This window comes from Anopheles cruzii, chromosome 3 (genome assembly GCF_943734635.1).
Source record: "Anopheles cruzii chromosome 3, idAnoCruzAS_RS32_06, whole genome shotgun sequence".
Classification (NCBI taxonomy): Eukaryota; Metazoa; Arthropoda; class Insecta; order Diptera; family Culicidae; genus Anopheles; species Anopheles cruzii.
In genome coordinates, this window is record NC_069145.1 from 58,970,562 (window position 1) to 58,991,375 (window position 20,814).

The 20,814-nt window shown below is 42.9% G+C and overlaps 6 protein-coding genes across 6 annotated transcripts; 3 read left to right on the forward strand and 3 right to left on the reverse strand.

Annotated features, from left to right (window-relative positions):
- Positions 1–863: 863 nt before the first annotated feature.
- Positions 864–1,815, forward strand: LOC128273559 (39S ribosomal protein L13, mitochondrial). The gene is made up of 4 exons (XM_053011552.1): positions 864–887; positions 1,082–1,205; positions 1,279–1,433; positions 1,510–1,815. The coding sequence occupies exons 1-4, from the start codon at positions 864–866 to the stop codon at positions 1,741–1,743; spliced, it is 537 nt and encodes a 178-aa protein (XP_052867512.1). The 3' UTR covers positions 1,744–1,815.
- Positions 1,816–4,144: 2,329 nt separating this feature from the next.
- Positions 4,145–7,039, reverse strand: LOC128271528 (uncharacterized). The gene is made up of 4 exons (XM_053009101.1): positions 6,952–7,039; positions 5,314–6,207; positions 4,289–4,449; positions 4,145–4,224 (listed from the first exon to the last, which is right to left on the reverse strand). The coding sequence occupies exons 2-4, from the start codon at positions 5,787–5,789 to the stop codon at positions 4,178–4,180; spliced, it is 684 nt and encodes a 227-aa protein (XP_052865061.1). The 5' UTR covers positions 5,790–6,207; positions 6,952–7,039; the 3' UTR covers positions 4,145–4,177.
- A 1,629-nt stretch (positions 7,040–8,668) lies between these two features.
- Positions 8,669–10,944, reverse strand: LOC128270688 (X-ray repair cross-complementing protein 5). Its single transcript, XM_053008100.1, has 3 exons — positions 10,837–10,944; positions 9,660–10,773; positions 8,669–9,588 (listed from the first exon to the last, which is right to left on the reverse strand). The coding sequence occupies exons 1-3, from the start codon at positions 10,942–10,944 to the stop codon at positions 8,669–8,671; spliced, it is 2,142 nt and encodes a 713-aa protein (XP_052864060.1).
- Positions 10,945–11,615: 671 nt separating this feature from the next.
- LOC128270689 (uncharacterized) lies at positions 11,616–13,917 on the forward strand. Its single transcript, XM_053008102.1, has 6 exons — positions 11,616–11,764; positions 11,833–12,232; positions 12,299–12,492; positions 12,558–12,913; positions 12,976–13,262; positions 13,909–13,917. The coding sequence occupies exons 1-6, from the start codon at positions 11,616–11,618 to the stop codon at positions 13,915–13,917; spliced, it is 1,395 nt and encodes a 464-aa protein (XP_052864062.1).
- Positions 13,918–15,019: 1,102 nt separating this feature from the next.
- LOC128270690 (origin recognition complex subunit 1) lies at positions 15,020–17,756 on the reverse strand. The gene is given in 3 exon segments (XM_053008103.1): positions 15,020–16,988; positions 17,190–17,562; positions 17,641–17,756. Coding segments are annotated over 3 exon segments (2,427 nt in total). The 5' UTR covers positions 17,736–17,756; the 3' UTR covers positions 15,020–15,029.
- Positions 17,757–18,505: 749 nt separating this feature from the next.
- On the forward strand, positions 18,506–20,577 carry LOC128270691 (uncharacterized). Its single transcript, XM_053008104.1, has 2 exons — positions 18,506–20,398; positions 20,463–20,577. The coding sequence occupies exons 1-2, from the start codon at positions 18,506–18,508 to the stop codon at positions 20,562–20,564; spliced, it is 1,995 nt and encodes a 664-aa protein (XP_052864064.1). The 3' UTR covers positions 20,565–20,577.
- Positions 20,578–20,814: the final 237 nt, after the last annotated feature.

Consider the following 20,814-nt stretch of genomic DNA (forward strand, 5'->3'; position numbering starts at 1 on the left):
AATGTCGCTAACATCCAGAAACTAGAAAAAGTAAAATATTTGCATCATTCAGATCCGATTGTGAGTCAAGACATTCGTACGATTTCCTGAAGGTCAGCTTTGATCAGTTTGAAGTGCAGTGTTGCGGTACCAGAGATCGAGCTCTTATCGAAGTTCACCGTCCAATCTAGATCCACATGGCGTATGATAAGCTCGTCTGGTGGCAGGGAATATAAAGACTTATTTTATATGCGCACAATGAGATAGATAGTGTGCGACCCGATTGAATGGGAACCTACTCCCATCCATTATCTAATACTTACGGGCATTCGAGTAGGAGCTGGGATCGAGTGGGCTTAACCGCATTGTGGTTGCTGGGCGATTTGTCGTCAGAAGCAATAGCACCAAGGAACCTGCGAACAACAGTGGTTGCCTGAGCACAAGTGTACACGATTTATCCCAGGAAAGGCAAAATGATGGTTTTCTATATTTTGGCTGCGCTTTATTAGGAATCCAACTGTGATAATCCCGTCACACTCAGCACTACCGTTTCATTCGAAAACGTTGACTAAAAACGCAGTTATCACCGGCCGTCGATAGATTTTCAGTACAAAGTGTGTTTAGCACAAGCCCGTAACGAATGCCTAATGATTGGGAACGTAGAAGGCAATGCTTGAATCTTCCTAACCGATAACAAAATTTCATGAGACGTTTCATAAGGGAACGGTCCTAGAACGTCAAAATCTCTTGCAGTGTCAAGCATTGAGTTTGTTTTGGATTATAAAATTATACATGTTGCGATTCGAGGAACTCTAAATAAACCTTGTAAATAAATTTCCGGCCATCTCTTGCAAGAAAACTAATTCATCAACCCAAGTACAGTTATGTCCAGTACGCAGCGCGTGCAGGTAAATTGAGCTTATGTCTAAGCTGGCGCATTTAATTTCGCCCGACTGGTTATGAAACCGATTGCGGATATGACCGGCAATTCCGCAAATTGTCTAAATTTATTGTAGAAGTAATGAACATACACGTAAACGTCGTAAACTGGATCTTGTTTTTTACTTTGCATATGAAAATGCTTCTGCTGCGTTATTTTTAGCAATGGGCAACGCTTGCCCGACAGTGGCACATATTCGACTGCACTTGGCAAAATCCATTTGAAGCAGCCTCATTGATCCGAAAACATCTGATGGGTCTCCACAAACCTATCTACCATCCACTGAGTAAGTATTTGAGGTAACCAGGTGACGGTTCCAGTTTAAGTAGCATCGTTTTTCAATTTGCTCCACTTTTAAGATGATTGTGGCGACCATGTGGTAGTGATTAACACATCGGAAATAGCTCTTCCGGGGGATGAATGGAAAAAGCGTGCCTACTTCCATCACACCGGGTATGCAGGAGGGGCCAGTTGGACTCTTGCCTGGGAGCTGCACGAAAAAGACCCTACGATGGTAAAAAGGAACTTTCTTTGTCGTCAACTTTGGATAGCACGCGGCAACTTATTTTTTTTCCCCCCTAAACACGCAGATCATGAAAAAAGCCGTTTACCGAGCAATGAAGGGCAATCTACAACGACGGCACACCATGCAGCGCCTTCATTTGTTTAATAATGATGAAGTGCCGAAAGATATGCTGGAAAATGTAACCAACCAAATTCGCCAACCGCGACGAGTTCCGCAACGGTTGGATCGGATCGACGAAGAAACCGTACGCAACTTCCCAAAAATCATGGACTATCCGAAAGATTACATTCTTCGGTAGAACGGGAACTGCAACCGACCTCTTTCACTAGTTGATCAATCGACCTAGACCTGATTGAAAATAAAAGGCGTTTTCGCTCTTTAGCTTATAGTTTATATTTCTCTCGCAATTTGTTTTTTTACATATTGATGAAATGCGTTTCACTTCAAACAGACCCCAACCCAGTGGTAGCGAAACTTCCGATAGCGCAGACCGTTTTGCGGTTTTCTACGAAATCACCATACGGCATAACATTTAGGGTGGTTACAGCTTGAAGCATACCGTGACATCAACATAGAGACATAGCAAGAATGGCACTGGGAATGCGCAACTATTTTAGTGCCTTCAAGACATCTTCAAGCAGCGCTTTAACGTCTGGAAACTTATTTTTCCTTGGTGGTCCCTTAGGCAGGCCGGACCACACTGACGCCTTTTCTCCGTCTTTTGTCTTGGCGACAGCAATCTCGAAAGCTCCGCGGCGTGGTGTACCACTATCGTTCAACACAAGCTGGAAGTTGTGTTCGGGCGCAAGCGCACAAAGTTCCGCGTGGACCTCTGCAGCCTTGCGCTTGAACACGGATCATGATTTGCAATGTTCAATGAAAATGTAGGGCCCACCGGCGTCACTTCCATCGCTGGCTTCAGGCTGCGTCGCTGCTGTTTCGCCTGTTTTCGCCTTTTTGGTCACAGTCTAGCAAATTGTTGGAGTTATTATAAATGTGTCGGAAAGCAATCGTAATTCGTGGTTTACCTCTGTGCTTGAACTTGCAACCTTACGTTTTTTACGAGCCATCACGAGCCACCTTCCTGGTTTTTCTAAGGACACACTTTTTTACGCACTTCTTTTACCCAAGGACGGCAGAAGTAATTTGGCTCCAACGCTCGGCAGAAGGATGCTTAAACGATAGGAATACATCGATTATTGCTGACAACACTGCTCTTTTGAAGCGCGCAACGCATAATCGAGCAAACGATCGCATAGCAATGTATAGAAGATTGATAGAGAATTTAAACAATATTTGGCCTTTCTTCGATATTCGGTGGGTGGCATCGCTATTCAAAAACGATCTCACTGTGCAGAATTAAATGACGAATATGATTATGCCGAACAGGATTATCATATCCTCCGTTAACTAATCGAATACACGTTAATCGATTAACCTCGATGTCAAATATCTTTTCCCCGCTAACTCGATTGTTGAAAAAGGTTTGTTTGTTTATTTATTCAATGCAATCCAAACAGTTTTTGTATTGTTTGATGGAGTAAGATCCGCCAACTCGGAAGACACGAAGTTCCGAGGCACCGAAGGAAATCAAACGATCGCTAACCATTGTCCAGAGGATAAAAGCTATTGCTGAAATCGAAAATGATCGAAAGGTACGAGATGCCGCGAGAGAATTTGATCGGTGTACCTCATCTACCGTGACCGGGAGGATTTCGGAGCGACTTTCCGTGGTCGAGTTCGTTCGTTGAATACAAGTAATAGAGCAACGAAAGGCTAACATAGTGCACGGTTCGTTTGATGATTAGTGTGCCATCGATCAGCATTTGAAGTGCTACGACCAACCAACTACGAACGCTGCTGAGAATCTTTTATCGAAGGATACCATTGGAGCAGAGGATGAGGAGCACACCGAAGCCTTGTCTGAAACTAGATTTGGGTGATAGCTCAGACAAAATCAGCAGTGAAAAGGACGCACTAGCAACAACTAATGCGTTAGCACCTAATGAAGAATGTGGGGTATCTGATGAGGACTCGGAGTCTTCCACCTTATAGCTCCAACCTGTTAAACCTCGGCGCATAACAGCGGAGCTTGTTAAGTCGACGCTAGTCAGTATGAATGAAATCCTCTCGGCTATGGATGATATTTCGTACAATGTATTCGGTAGAAAAAACGCGATAGAAAATAAATTAAGCTACCGATACGACATGAGTATGAAATAACGAGAAGTCTAGAAGTAAATCAGAAGTAATTTAAACATAATACCCCGCAAACACGACATTCAATATAAAACAACAATTAGTTCAATAACTATCTTGTAACAACCTACAAGCAAAATGAAACGCTATAATTTAGACCATTAAAAGCTTGTCTGAACTGCGAAAGGTCATATTTAGTAAGCACATATTGTTTTCATATCAAAGACCATCTTTTTTAAACCAACTTTTTTATTTTTTATCTGCTGTCTTTTCAAGAGAGTTCAGGTATTTAAATTGTAAGCGCTGCTTCCATTTGACAAAATTTGTCCCACAAACGAAAATACTATTACGCTAAACATATTCGCGACGCAACGTCTATGGTACGTTTTCGTGATCCAAATTACGCAGTCTTACATTAATTATATGCTATTTTTGGCCTTTAGGGACTAAGAACATTTACTCCTTTCATAAAAATATGACCATAATCATGTCGAAAAAAAATGATCATCACGAGCGACAACCGCAACCGTTCTTTACAGATGAGCTGCAGGCATCAGCATCCCGTTCGTTAGAATGCCACCTAAAAAAGGGTAAAGCAATATTAATTTTCCATACAATCATGCATCTGCATACTAGCAGCTCACCTGGAAGACCATCGTCACTGTCTATCACAATACCAAGATACGCCGCGAGTCCTCCAATAATCAGCACCAGAACAAAGATCACTATCACAAGGACCTTCTCTCGTGGGGTAAACTCATGTCTACACCGGCATGACCAGGTCCAGTACTGCTCTCTGATAACGCTGAAATTATGCAAGGGGAATTAGCATCCACTTTGGCAGGACCATACATCGTGAATCAGTAGGTAAATTAGTTTGGCCTTTTCTAAATATCTACGTGCACCACTTTCTATTCAAGGACACAGCTCCTCCGCAAGGTAACAGAGGTTCAGACGCGTAGCATAAGCGTGTGTCACATGCCAGGTGGACAGAACCAGTTGATAACGTGGGGTTAGCACGTATCGATGGGCAATTGAATTGATAACTTTAGATTGGTGTCGTTTTAATGATTGATGAAGGTGTGATTCATGCCGCTCCGGCCCCCAGGGGGTGATCGACCAATTGCATTCAATCGACCAATTTGAACCTTTTCATTTTGTGTGGGTAGCAAAAAGACACAAATCAGCCGAAGATTTCGACGATCATCTTGCGACTAATACTACCCAATTCCAACCGATGGCACCGCATCGAAGAAAGCGCCACATTAAGCCGTTCGTTCTTCGCGTTAGTTTCGATTTTTCGAACTTGAGCGAAAAATTCAAGGATAGCGCCAACAACAAAAAAAACGAAACCGTAATAGAATATTTCGCATTGCGCATTCAACTTCGCGCTAAGCCTCCTACCAGCCGTTGGGGACATTATCGTTCGGTTTACTTTTATCTTGATCCGTTATCTGCGCGTAACAAAATTTCCCCAAACTGCCCTTGCTTTCATTGGTGAATTTGTTGAGGTTTCTAGCAAAGGGAATTCTTATTCCCGGTTTCATGTTACGAACATTATATTTTTTTTAGTGAAGTTCATGTCCTGCAGTTAACAGAACTCTAGGAGCTGGCAAAAAATTCTCTGGTTTATCCTAAATCGTCTAGACACGACCTTCACTGAACTAACCTCGGTTGTGATCCGGGAACAGTGATCACCGTAGCTCCACTGTCGTTAGCGAAGACAGGATTCACGACACCACCATCACCATGGGTAGGTCGCTCCGGTAGTTCATATTCCGGAGGCAATTGTCCCTGATCGATGAAGTACACTTTACTGGCTCTATCCGTTTTTCCACCGTTCACAGAACCTGCCACACTTCCTCTTGCCGGGCCAGCACCCAGAGTCGTAGCCGCTCCACTTATCGTCGGGAACGTCCGACTAGGGATGATCGGACTTTGGAACGGTGTGCTGTACGCGGACGGTGGGCTGCCCAGGTTCATCGCAGCCTTCGATCGGACCGTGTCGTACTTCGAGTCGTTGCTGGCATGCGAAGCAGTCGGTGACGGTTCAACATTACGTGTTCCGCCATTTTCGCCACCAGGCACTCGGCTTCCTTGCTGGCTGGTGAATGAAAGCGAGAGACTGTCACGAAGAAATTGCATTCCCACCGGTCCACGGGATTACGTCGATTCGCCCCGTAGCTGAACCGACCTGCGCCGCAAGAAAAAACACATTGAACCGGCGAGCGAACATCGGTTGGGCTCGAAACGAACTCTTTTTTCAATCGCACACGATACGCACTATCCGCTCCAAAACGAATTGTTTACGACCCAAGCCTTGATAAGGAATTCGACCAACGGATGGTGAGTGCGACGATTTCCTTATTCGAGGTTTTTGGTGCATGATAAGATACAGATAATCGATGGCACGATGCTAGCCCGGCGGACGGCAACGGTTGCTCGCGGAAGTGGGAAAACATTCGCGGTGCGTCAGTACACGTGGCCCACAGTGTGATAGGGTTAGACAATGGTGCAAAAATCGCACCCCTGTGGCCAAAAGACTGGCTCAAGTTCAAGTTAGCTGTAACCAGATAACGGTAAATATCTTGTCAATGCTGAGTTAGAATACTAGCTGTGAATGTTGATAATAACTAGTATATGTGTCGACTGTGAAGATAGGCAGACATTAGATCTTATCAAACAACGGCGTGGACAAAATGTGTGCATATCGCTTACTGCTACCGTGCCAGATAGTTTGTTAGGCAATAGCAATTTATCCTTACCTCGCAGCAGGCGAAGATAAAACTACTACCATTAGTACATGTTTCGTTGATACTAATCATTTTGCTTTTGCAAAGAACTCTGGAAATGTGGCTACTTCAGGATGAGATCCGTGATGCTACAGTATACAGTGTTAATTTAACTTTAAACATCTAATCTGTTTTTAAGCTGCTTTTAGGCATGTTTTCCAGTGTTTTTTTACTAGATCAGCTGCAGTACGACCTCTGAACCATCAATCCCTATTTGCATCCAGCAGGAAGGGCAATCTGGGGCATGAAAACAATTGAGCGAGTAACAGATTATCAGCCATACGTCCGGACAGCATCACCATTGGATCCGTAATCTACTCGTAAGACAGTTAACAAACGTCGTGTAAAATAAATGCTGCCGCTCATTATCTGTCGCTTCACATTTACTGTTCGGTGAGCGGGTCGTCTTCGCGGTTTTTTGTAAGTCTACCAGTAATCATTTCGTTCACAGAGTTTTCTATTTTATGCGTATTATTGGAAACGGCCACGAGTGCAATTGGCCCAACTGTAATTACCTCTTAGCTAATTGGTCACCGTCTATCTTTTTTAACCGGCTGCGGGCAAAGTGACGTGAACCAGAGTTTCATGTTGCTTTAGTGTAATACAAAAGTTTGATTTGACAAAGACAATTTGATACAAAAGTTACATTTCACCCAATAAAAACACTTGACAGGGTCGATGGTCACTAGACTTTTTGACCATTTACTGCGTTATCTTACGCGTTGCAGTGCTAACACTTGCACCCTTTCCTGTTGACCGGTCTTTGGCGCGTTTGGAAGACGCTGAACTGTTGTGTCACGTTACACAGCGACTGCAATACTGATTACGGAGGAATCGCGATCCCGCCAATACACACTTACGAATCGCTATCACATACCCGGGATTCAGACGGTTCGACACATGCACACCAACGATGGAGCTCCTGCTAAAATGTGTTCCAATTTTTATCTCTCGCGAGTCAGTTGGCCGACCGACGTACGTGGTTGTATCAGCTCGGGTTGCAGTTTGCTGGTGGACCACTGATCCATCGATTTGGGAAAGAATTAAGGCGGAGGAGGAAAATAACCTTGCTCATCGTGAAACGGCGAAATGGGCTCGAAATAAAAGAATACCCATTTTTGTCATAAAGCGCACAACGTACTTTTATAGTGGTCCGTCATGCGGTACCATTACTTATCAATTAGGCATAAAACTTCGGTATTATCGCAGTTTTACATGATTACAAGCAGCTTTTCTGTGAGCGGGAATTCCTTTCGAATCGAGATTCAACTTATTAATCTATTCCCGCATCGCCACGTTAACGGCGCACGCGCAAAATGCGCAATTAAAATGCTGAGCCTTGAACGGCTCAAAATCGTTCAAAGGGGGCACTTTTTATCCGATAATTTGCGGTTAGATATGAACGGTGTTTTGTCATGTAAGTGTTCCTTAAAGTAACGGCATTTTAGTATAGGTACACTATATTGAAGTAGCGACGCATCGCGAGCCAATTAAATGTCCTGCTTGATAAAGGTAGACCAGATGGAACAACGTGCGCCTATTGTTGACGAACCTTGTATTACCCACTTCAAGCGACGCTACTCGAGATACCGGTAAATCGAGTTTTAGTTTATCTTTGGGCAGGAGTTTACAGTCGTTTCCATGGAGATACACATGTAAATGTACCCGGGAGACATAAACAGAAAAGAAAAGTTGTAACCTTATCTATTGATTTATTACAAGCGATCACCGATAGGAGATAAGTTATTTACGACAAATTATCAGTTATAAATGTAAAGAAATTGAATAACAATGGTCGTGTTATTTTTGCCAAATTATTTGTGCAAAACTGCTGCATGAACAATTTCATCTGTTGGGGCAGAGCCATTTATACATTAACTTCTCATTTTGAGTTACTATTACGTTGAAGTTCTAATTTGCATTCAAACACTCACGCTGGTGATATTTTTCCAAGAATAATCATAGCACAGAATAATGCATAAAAGACCAATTCCCACAATTGAATTGGGCTAATACACGTTTCCGATTCCGGTTGCATAGAAATTCGAGTTACTTATTCCGCGTAAATCGTATTCGGTTGTTCGTTAATACTTCTCGGAGTCTTACTCTATCTTATTGCTTATCATTAAACGGTGTTTCGTTTGATTTGTTCTTCATTTTTAAACTTTTTTGTACTCTATATGAATCAAATCGAATATTGAATTATATTGAATCAAATGTTATTAAGAAAGTTTATCCATCGTCCGTACCGCCGTGCAATTCCGCCAATAAATTTTCCAAATCGACATCATCTTCTGGTTGCTCAACACCTGCCAACTTGCCCTTCAATGGAACGTTGTAGAACTCAAGCGCATCTGCCACGCTCACCGTGCTCATTTCACTTTCTGTCGCATCAATTAGTCCGAGTTTTTCCTGTACAATCAACTGCTGCCACAAGTCTGCCTTGTGACGGTCAAGAAGAACTTTCTTAAACTCAACCATCCATTCGTTGTACCGGAAGGGACCCAGCTTCTGTGCTTCTCCACGGTACATCATCAGTGCCATGATTATCTTACACAAGGGAGTCGGCATTGCTGTGCACAGTTCTAAAATTACTCTCTGCATCTGGTTGGCAACGGTGACGAACTTTTCGCCACGGCGAAGCAACAGATCAAAATCTTCTGCAGGCGTCACAGTTCCGACGGCCATCACGATCCGCCGATCATCAGCAGTTGGCACCTGGCCACCCGCTCCGGAACTTATGGAAGCATCATGGGGAAGATTAATTTTAGCCACTCGCTGAAGCCATTCGCTGCGTGAGCGAAGCGTCTGCTCTTCCAGCGGAAAGAGATTTTTAATCCGCTGCATCACTGGTATCGATCTTTCCTGTAGCTTCTTGGGGACAGTCAGAAGCTCGCGCAACTCGCTGTCCATAGAAGGAAGGGTAGCATTCGGATGCATTGCCCGATGTGCCACTGTACGGTACAAGTGTTGATAAGTTGGATTGAAAGTATCTTTGAGCACAAATGCTTCGCTCGATTGTCCGCGGTCAGTATCGAAGGATTCCATAAGGTTCATGCTGTCGATTAGCTGATCGATCGCTTCATACTGCTCGGTAGAAGGTTTTTGTCTAGCAGTCATCAAGGGAGCAAACCCGATCATATTTAATTCATCTGAAAGGAGACAAAACATTAACAAACGAGCTGCGTAAAATGTAGAAATAAGGGAAATGCCACCAAATTACCTTGAAAAATAAGTTCGAGCATTGTTAAGCAGGGATATTGTTTTTTGTGCATCGGAAGCAGAACGTTCATTCGGGGTTTTGTGTCTCTTCGGTAAACTTTCACCGCAATCATGACCACTTTCAAGGTTATCATTGCTTTGATTAGCGCACTAAGCTTCTCTTCCGACCCAACGCATCCCTGCTTCGCAATAACTAGGTGGGCCCCTTTTCCGCACAGATACTCTTCCAGGATGTTCACACCGGGTGTAAATCCTAGACAAGTGAGCCGCGCTTCACCCGCTTTATAGTTTATTTCGACCGCACTCTCGTACGGTACGACCGTCGCCCCGTACATGTAACCGTCAATAAGATCTTCCATCTCTAGCTCAACTCGCTTATCGTTGTGGAAGTGTTCGGTTCGGGTATGTACACTTGTCGCCGAACCATCCGCACTGTCCACCTTGAACGGTCCTAAGGGCTTTTGCTCGCGAATCGTGACATACGCAGAGACGGAGATGCTCAGCTTTGTGCCGATGGTTAACGTGCTGTTCCAGGCCGCCGGACGCACCGTTTTCGCATCGTAATGATTTAAACATTTAAGTGCACTTGCAAGATCCGTTAGAGTGTGGTTTGTATCCGACACAATATCCTTCAATATGCTTTCATTATGATACCGCGCATCACTTTTAGGTGTGTCGTCAAATGTACCGGATGTGTCGAATATAGTCGTCCTGGTGAGGGACGCCGGATGTACAATTTGGTTGCTTATGATGTGCACACGATACATCATCGATTCTAAGTTATCCACGAACTTACGCAATTCCGCATCATTTACTTCGGCGCGTTCATATAACGGCGAAATAAGAAAAATATCAAATCGGGATATTTTTTTGGCACTCGTAGAGGTGCGTAGAAAGTTCTCTGCTACCAGAAGTGCATTGAACCAATTCGATTCGCTGCCCGATCGCATCACTTTGTTCTCCAAGATGCGTAATGCTTGCCAGTTGGGCGATTTCATGTATACCGCTTCACAAATGTGTTCGCAATTGTTACCAGAATCAGTATTTAGTTGATGGTTGGTTTCATCCGTACCCATCAGGACTAGACCGATTTCATTTTGTGGTTTGCTGAAAATCTATAAATTTCATTGTTTTGATAAATTTCATACTTGCATCAACATGGAACAACCAGTATTTACCATCCGCTGAACGATTTGTAATGCCAACTGTTTGGAGCATTCGAAAAAGGTTTCTCCATCTGGTCCACAGCGTATGGAAGTGCTTTTTCCCACATCGATCACAATCATGCACGCTTCCTAGAAAAGGAAATCCATAAATAAGCACTATTTAGTACAAGTAATACTTTGTATTAGCTACACTTACTATTTGCGCCATATCTACCGGTACCGGTGACGACAAGTAAATTCATGAAATGACCAGTTTATCAATGTTTACGTTACGTTTACACTGAGTTGACAGGATACGTCACCTGCGTGAGTTTTAGATGGTGAGTGAGATTTCTGTTGAAGCGGCTCTCGTATTTGTAGGTGAAGAGCGAGGTACAAATACTACAATAACAGAATAGTCAACACGAAGCGCCTGCCTATTTAAACGCCAATTAAGCACAAATATAGTAAAATGTAGTAAAATACTACTTTGGACGAAACTGCGAGACATTAAAAACAAACGCTTGGGATTTATTCTAAAATAGTACCATTTGAAAATCAAACTTGGTCAATCAAAGATTGCGCAAAACAGCATTACGGCGAGTAATTAGAAATTAAACAAAGCATCTTAACAATTTTTTTTACGTTGCAGTGAATCCGCTGTGCACACCCTATCGAGTGAGCAGACGAAGAACAAAACGTGGGCAAAAAAGAAACGTGTGGCTGTCATATTGCTCCGTTTGCGTATCCTGTCCCGAATGTAAACAAAACAGCAGGCTCAACTTTTATTTCGGTTGCGACCGGACGATATAATGGTAACACTGGAGCACATCGCGGCTTATAACTTTGTTACGTTTTTCTTTTCGTTCAGCTTGTTTTGCTATGGATATTTTCCATTATCATTTTCGCCTACGACAAAATGTAACGCTGATGATCTGCCACAAAGCATTGAAAATGTACGGTAAGTTAATCGCAACGAGTAAAACATTAAGTTTCATTTCTCTCACGTCGTCCCCGATAATTTCTTAGTTTCAGTGCGATCGATTACAAGCCACATACTTCTAGGGTCATATTCATGGTCATCGATGCGCTACGGATGGATTTTGTACAGCAGGCGCAAAACTTTACCTTTGTTAACAAACTTATCAACGAAAACCGGGCATGTCTTTACCGTCTACAAGTTCACCCACCGACAGTTACTATGCCTAGGATAAAAGCCCTCACGTCTGGGGCGCTACCCAGTTTTCTCGATGTAGTTCTGAATTTAGGCGGCTCCGAAATGGAGTTGGATACATTTCTTTACCAAATGAGACAACGCCAGCAGAAAATTGTTTTCTACGGCGACAACACATGGACTCGCATGTTTCCTAACATGTTTCATCGAAAAGGAGAAAATGCAGATTCGTTATTTGTGTATGATTTCCATGAGGTAATATCGTAGCATTGTTCTTTTACTAACCGTTTCGCTGTACAAATGGTTGCGTTTTTTTAATAGGGCGATCGAAACATTACGAACTCACTGAATGCAGAGCTTGAAGCGGACGATTGGAGTTTATTGGTCCTACACTATCTAGGACTCGACCACATAGGTCACGTGGAAGGTCCGTTCAGTGAAAAAGTTCCCAAAAAACTACAAGAAATGGACAAGGTTGTCGAGACTGTTGTTGCTGCTATGAACAAATGGGTATGATGCGTATTTTTGTACTACTTGTTTGTTCTATTGTCTTGTTTGTGTTTGTTACGATATATCTCTTTTTCCTGCGGCTAACTCAGCCACATCATAGCAACCCGTTGGTAGTTCTAACTGGGGATCATGGAATGCGAGATTCTGGAGGACACGGTGGTTCATCTACTGCGGAAACCATTGTACCATTGCTCGTTATTAGCAATCAGTGTTCCAAAAGCGACGAAACTTATCTTCAGATAGATTTGGCACCAACAATGTCCGCCTTACTAGGTCTACCTATTCCCTTCTCTTCGATTGGCGGCATGATAGAACCAATGTTTGACCGATGGGAGGCAAAAGATATACTTTATGCAATGTATTACAACACACAAAGACTTGTTACTAAAGCAAAAGCATTCCTCGAGGCTGGCCATCAAGCCCACGGTAAAGCATATAATTTTCAATGATAATTTATTACTTTAATCGACCGGTGTCGTTTATTTTAGAAACTTACCAACAGTACGAAGAAGCAAAGCGACTGCATCGAACTATGATAAACAATGAATTCTCTTCATTATCTGGGCTCCAACGTGCTATTTCCCTATATAAAACTGTAACGAAAAGCATGTCTCAGCTGCTTATTATCAATTACATACGATATGATATCATGTACATTGTAATAGGTCTCTTGATGATGGTGTCATGTGCGGTTATCGCCGTAGGGCAATTTGTGCATCTTACTACAAGTGTTGAGCCACGAGAAATATCCTTCCGAGTTCAATTACTTCCTGCAGTATGTTTTCTAATGATATCTTTTATCCTGCTGAAAATTTTAACTTCTGTACGGCCGCATATCATATCAATGAAACCGGTCGATGTCCTTTCTGCTATCACGTCGTTTATTTTTCTCACCCATTTTTTGTTGCTAAAGTTTTTTGTCAGTAACACAAAAGCTAGATTATTAGTGAAATTTTTAAAAAGTACATTGCCCTCCTTAGGAGTTCTCTGGATTGGTGTCATGTTCCACTGTGTTTCGCTTACTAGCAGTTCCTTCATTGAGGAAGAACACCAAACATGGTACTATGTAACTAACACAGTAATGCTAATGCTGGCCTTAAGGCAATTATCAATTATGAACCATACGATTGGCAGTTTGATAGTTCACACCAAAGCCGATAAATCATTGATTAGCATATGTAAGGGCGAGCGAAATGGATACTGCATACAATCTTTAGCTATCTTGTGCATGCACATTTTTATCCGGCGGCTCAATCAAACTGGTGATAAATGGCAACATATTCCTGACATAGGCGATTGGTTAGTGATGAGCGGTCACAAAGTTTGGCTCAGTATTATGCTGATTTTTGGCTTGGCACATTTGGTGTATCAATTAAGCTTCTTGAGCGGTTTACCCGGTAACGTACTTTCCGCCACTGCAGCTTTACTGATTTACTACTATCGAGCAATGAGTGGCACAGTACATCTTTTCGGTCAAGAGACATCCTAGTAAGTAGTACTTTAGTACAACACTACAGTATATCCAATAACGTTAGCTGTTCTCATTGCTCCGCGCATTTTGTCTCCATTTTCAGCTCATCCTTTTGTGTCACATTGTTTTGGATAAATTTGCTAGAAATATTCCTGATTGGATTGTTACCTTTGTTGTATTATCGAATGATTAAGGGAGAGAATACGAATGATAATGCCATGAATCAATTTTTCGGCCATTGCATTAAAGTTATCATACTGCTAGTAGCTCTTTTGAGCAAACCACATAATGTGATGCTTCTTGGTGCAATAATAGCCTCAAGTAGATACATAATGAGAAGCATTGATCGCGTAGCTAATAGGGCAGACACAAATTTGGCACTCAAAATCATCACTCACTACTGGCTCGGAAAAGCGTTTTATTTCTATCAGGTAAGGCCAAGGGAAATATGTTTACACCATATTTGTTATGTTTGTACTCTCGCCACAATTTGTTTCAGGGCAATTCCAACAGTTTAGCTACCATCGACGTCAACGCCGGATATGTGGGGTTAGAACATTTCCATATGTTTCGTGTTGGTTTTTTCTTAACCTTGCAAACCTTTTGCGGTCCCATAATAAGTTTTCTCATGCTGGTACATCATCTACGTATTTCGCAACAATCCTACAAGTAAGTATGAGTCCATCGAGTCAAGACCATGTAGTATCCCAAGTATTTTTCAGCCACCTTCAACAGAATCATTCCGAAACACCGAAGAGGCGATGGGTTTTGGTTATACTAAACGCAATGGTTATGCTTCCCGCTACATGCTTCGTAATAGTGGCAACGCTTTTAAGAGACCACCTATTCGTTTGGACGGTTTTCTCGCCAAAGATCATGTACGAATACTTCAACCTGTTAATAGTATCAATTCAAATACTTCTAGTCATGTGTCTATTACCGACACAACGAAACCAAGAGACGGAAATACACAATTGACATAACTTAAAAAGCCATATTGATTTGTTCTTTATTGTAATGAAAATATAGAAGTTTAATAAAAAAAGAAAACGGTAACGTAAGTTAATTAGTTTAGTTGAGCTTGTTCGCCTGCAGGGCATAGTGAACATCATCCGAGCTAATGTTGAGCAGGATTTTCTGATAAATATCATTTCTACTATTTTCGCAAATCAGTAATCGAGAAGCTCCAAGCTTCGCGCAAATCATCATTGCACGCCCAGGGTTAGGCACACTGATACCGGAAAAAGCAGCAAGCGTTTCGAGCTGAGCATATACTCCCAAAAAGTTGCATTCCTCAATGCCCGTACGGGCAACTTCCGCCGTAACGGCTTGCAAGAACAGTTGCTCCATACTTGAACAACTTCGAATCGTTTTCACATGTACGCTGGCGATCATTTCTGCTAACGCTGCCTGCACGTGCAGTATTGAGACCACCGTGGACTGACCGGGGTTGTAGTTTTTTCGTGATTGATCGTCGGCCAGCTCAGTGGCCCTGCGACAGATGTCCAATGCGCGCCGCGCATCTCCGGATACTGCCGCTACTTTGCGGGACACAAGCTGAACGGCATCGCTATTGAACGCCTCGATACCAGCTAGCCGTGCCATGACTATCTCCTGCAGCTGACGGAAGTTGTACGGTTGAAAGGTAAGCCTAGTGAGCCCAAGACGGGATGAAATTTTCCCCATCAACATTCGCTCTGGAAGATCCATGGTATTGGCAATCGTCACCACGACCAACTGTGCCGTCGACAGCGTTGGCCAGTTTAGAAGATTGTAGACCACATCCTGCCGCTGGTTGCAAAGAACATCCAACTCATCCACCAACAGCACGGTGGTGGTCCGACGGGGTGCTTTTGTCGTAAATCGTTTATTGAGAAGGTTGTACGCTTGCTCCCAGGCCAGTGTTTTGCCCGTGAGCTGTCGGTAGATGTGAACGTACGCTTGGCGCGGTTCCGTTAGCTTCATGCCGTTAATATCGACAAACTCGAACTTGGGTATCTGTTCCTCTTCCGATAAGCTCTTCAGGGCGCGTATGACGGCGGTCGTGGTTGCTGTCTTCCCAGTGCCGGGAACACCCGACACATACATGCAACCACTGCAGTGATCAAAAATTTTTCCTTCTAAAAAGTTGTAAATAATTTCGTACTCCTTTTCCCGGCAAGGTAGACTACTAGGAGTCGCGGCGACATGCAACTGTTCGCGAGCAATCGTTAGATCGTTAGATCCACTTTCCACGGGTCGAACTCTCGAGTGAATAGTTGGTTTGATATCGCCGGAGCGAATGAGTTTCATTTTTTGGGCGCTGTTTGCGGTTGAGTGACTGCCGCTTGGGGTACCACGATGTCGATCCTTTTTTGGGGTTTTACAGTCTACCATTTTTGCTTCCGAGTTTACAAATTCTAGCTTTCGAGATGCGCGATGATCTCCAGCACATTCTTCCACTATATTGGATAGCTGCACGTTTCGCTTTGGAGTTCCAATTTCCTCCGGAGCTTTTGTGGTGGAATTCTTCAAAATACTCTTCCTTGACGCCCTGGGCGTATCGTCTCGTCCACTTAAAAGGGATTTGCGACATTTTGGCGGCGAAACATCGTTGTCCAGTGTTGCTGAGCCAAGTGTTAAACGTTTTCGAGTGGATTTAGGTGTATGGACATTTTTTTGTGTCTCCGAAATTCGTAATTTTATCTTTAAGTTCGCAACATCGGTATCCTTCTCTTTGACGATTGAGTAGTTCATACAATCTGCGTGTTGATCCTTTTGACCATTATCCAGGTCGTCGTCTAGGTTTCTTCGAAAACGTTGCGAGGTTCTTGAACTCTTTCGCAGTTTGGAAGAGCTGGTACGATCATCGTCCTCTAAATCCACTTCGCTTAGGGAATCGGTTATTTGATCGATATCGTATCTGGCATCAATGAGTTTCACCTTCCAACAATCGTCATGTAGCATTCGTTTTTGCTCAGCGTTTAGATTTGCCATGTTGTCTACTGATTTTGATCGCGTAATCTTGACTTTCGGCGTCCTCGGAGTTGGCTGATTCGTTTTATCGATCATCATCGTTCTTCTTCTGATTGATATTGCTTCTTTTGGCGGTGTTATCAAGGGCTCAAGATGCCATCTTCTAGCAGACGATTTTACCAACTTATAACGAACAAAAAATGTCTTTTGTTTGCTGGGCGGCTGCTCGCACCTTACAACTGAGTCATTCAACGAAACTTTTTGCACATGACATACATTAAAAATGGTCTCTATCGATATATCGGGATCAAAGCGAGAATCTTCGACGACCTCACGAGCAACGAATGAATAGTTTTCATCAGAAGTTACGGATTTTGGCAAACCTGCGGGTCTGGAATCGACAGACGGAGCAGTTGCTAAGTATGTCTGTTACTTAATAAGCTCATTTTTCAATCCTTACCTTGAAAACCATTGTACGATTGCCCTGCAAGGGTCTGTGTTATTGTTGGTATCAGTGGAGAATAATTCGTACATGTGAAGGATTTGGGCCACATCGCATCCATCGATAGAATCCGGCTCAGCCGCATCCATGTTAGATACCAGAATGAAATTTCCCACTTCCAACGTTAAAGCACCAAAAATACATTTCCTATGGCAGCACAAAAAAGCAATTAATAGCTTAATTACAGTGAACGATCGAAAGCGCCAACTCATTAGTGTTACTTACGAATAGAATGCTGCCGAACGATGTTTGAAATTAGAAATATCCGGATCATGCGCCTTGCTTACCCAAGACACAGGAAAAGTGGCTAGAGTTTTCATAATGGATGAAATAAAATGCGATAAACGGGGAACCGAACAGCTCGGAAGCTAAACCAACTGCGAAAAAGTGTTGCTGCTTTTCGGCGGGTAAGGAAATATTGACAACTGTATTTAGGCGGGAACGTGGATTGTTGATTTTGAGGGCAGGATATGTCAACTAATATTTCATAGGAGAGTTAGCGTGTCAGATTCATACCACAACCGAAAGTATGATCCTGTAGAAATGTGAAATACACACTTGGTGTTTCCATGGTGATAAGAAAAACCTTAAATAATTTTGTTTGTGGTTTATACCTTGGTCAAAGTTAAAATACAAACCCTTCATAAAAACACGAGTAAAACACAATCCTGAGGAATCCTGTCTTTTTCACTTTTGATGTTTATGATTCTTGATTGGAAGCTTTAATAAACGTCAAAGTAAATTAATTTATTTCAACAACAAAACAACTATTCAAAGAAATTTGATACCTTTTTCGTGTTCATAAGCACTAATATAAAAATGCCCTATCGCAATATTTAACATAATTTGCATTATATACTTCCTGATAGATAAACGGTTGATAAGGCGGATCTAATGTTATTGGGCGCCAATCTTTACTGGTTAATCGAATAGAACCGCTGTTATCCTCTCGCTAACAAAAATATAGGAAAAGTGAATGTCGGAATCAAAGGTTTCTGGCGAATGGATTCGCCAATGGAAGTTGCCAGCGGACAATTTCTATCCCACACTGATGGTAAACTTTACACCATCAAATCTAAAATCGACGTTAATGGTCGCGGGTGCCGAACAAGTGGTGATACTTTACGATAGCCGCGGAGAACAACAGAACACAGCTCTTGGTACGGTGGTTTACAATGGCCGTGTAATATCCTTAAAAGTCACCACTTCAACCGTTGTCGCACTAACGTACCATGGAGAGCTGCTGGCATTCGATTGGACTTCCAGCCAATTCATCTCGCTTGAGTGTGGCAAAGGAATTAAGTGCGTTGAATTGGGTTCCAAAAACGATCAGCTGTTGATCGTGCGACAGCTGGAATCCAACCGTACTGTGCTGGAAGTGATCGAAACAATCGACAACTGGCAGGTGGTTCAAACACTGAAAAGATATGAACTGGCATTAGATTGTGCCGATTTCGAAACACAATTTTGTGTGAAAAATATTCATGTACGGCCAGAAAATTGTCGCTTTTTATCGGATTTTCTCGGATTCACCCAGCTCACCTGTGGCCAGATCGTGGTGCTAATTGGTGCCAATAGCAATCTGTACTGGTTGCGCGAGCGTCAGGACGACGTTGAAAGCGATCTGATTATTGTTCGAACCTTTGCATCAAACGTGCTAGATTTCAACCTATCTGACGCCACAATCTGTCTGGCAGTGCTTCTGGAAGGGGGAGTAATGACCGTTTTTAGTCGTTCGTCTTTACCGGAAACACTGTTAATATGTAGTACCTCCATTTACTTACTTTCGCCACCGGTCGTGGTGCACACTTTCGCACACGGGTTGTTACTATACTCCAACGGTTCAGAAACGTACCGTGTTCGGTATGAGTACTCAAAGGAAGCGAAACAAGTCGTTACGAAATGTGAAAAAATGCCGGTGTGCGGAGTGGTGGCTATAACACTGCTTGAACATATAAGAAAAGCAGTTTTCCTGACCGAAAACAATTTGTTCTATATCGTCGATTGCATGTCTGAGAAGAGCATTCCAACGGCCGATCCAACGAGGATGATGAAACTTAGGAAAACCATGCCGAATGTGTCGAAACGTATTACCAGAAGACTCACCGACGAAGTGGAGCTAGACGAACGATTAGTGCAGGCAATCGCCAAGGAACAAATGAAGTACGATGCTTTGGCTCTTTATCGGAATCGGCAAGTGTTCGGTAAGCTGGCCAATATGGACATCTCCTTTCACAGGGAGATGCCATCCCGATACCATGGAGCGTTGTTGGAGACCGAAGGAAAGAGTGAGCCGATTACGCTATTTGCCAGCGTCAAGATAACACTGAATCTGGGATACTTCGAGCTGCTAGTGAAGCAGAAACGATGGTGCCTTAATGTCGAGTTTAACCGACGCACTATGGTTTGGCCGGTACATGAAACATTTAATAAAGAAGGTCACTTTCACACAATCGTGCCTCTCACAAAAAGCCAACTAGTCAGTGGGCTGCCTACATTCCGGGCCGAGATTTTCACATCGGTCGAGCATGGTCACGACGGCGTGCTACTAACGTTACTTCCCGTTCCGACAACCGTTCAATCTGAAGAACACAGTACAAAAGAGTTTATAGTAAACCTAAGTCCCGCATCATATCGTAAATCTGTACTGCAAAATAGACAAACAGCTGTGGCCGAGGAGATTATACGAAAAAACAGCGGCGATCGATCCGCAAACCGAATCACTGATATTCACTTTCTAACATACTGTATTCGTAACGAGCAATCAAAAGCAAGAGCCCTTCGTCTATCAGGAGACATGAGATTATATTCTCACCACACGTGGTCTGTTCTGGATGAGCCGGTCACCGTCGGCTGGAACGCTGGAAAAACGGCCATTCAGCTGAGTGCCAACCATCCGTTAGCGTTGGACCAGTTCAAACGCTACTTATTACCGCCCGATGAGTACGATGTTGAAATCAGTTGCTGGAAGGATAACTTGAAAGTAAGTAAAGATTCTAATTCCGTTTTAAGAACATCTCCTTTCAATTTGAATGATTTCTTCATAGATCTTCTACCTCGAGCTGCAAGCGGCATCCGAGAACGAATTAATCGTACAACTCTATCGACGTTTGCGAAACAGTGACAGTAATTTAGAAATATTGGAATAATCTAAGATTACGTGCGTCTGTTGTCTTAGTAAACAAACAAAACGGATTTGAATCTTTTCCTACTGAATTAGGTGTCCTGAATTGATGTAAAATAGATAAGTTATGATTACAAATTCGGAGTAACTTTTCGTATAAATGAGTGAATACGAGCCAACAGGAGGAATCAACCCATGTAACACCGTGTTTCTTCCATTAGGATTTAGGAAATCTGGGAAAAAATATGAAGTTTTAAAATTTTATTCTTCAACGT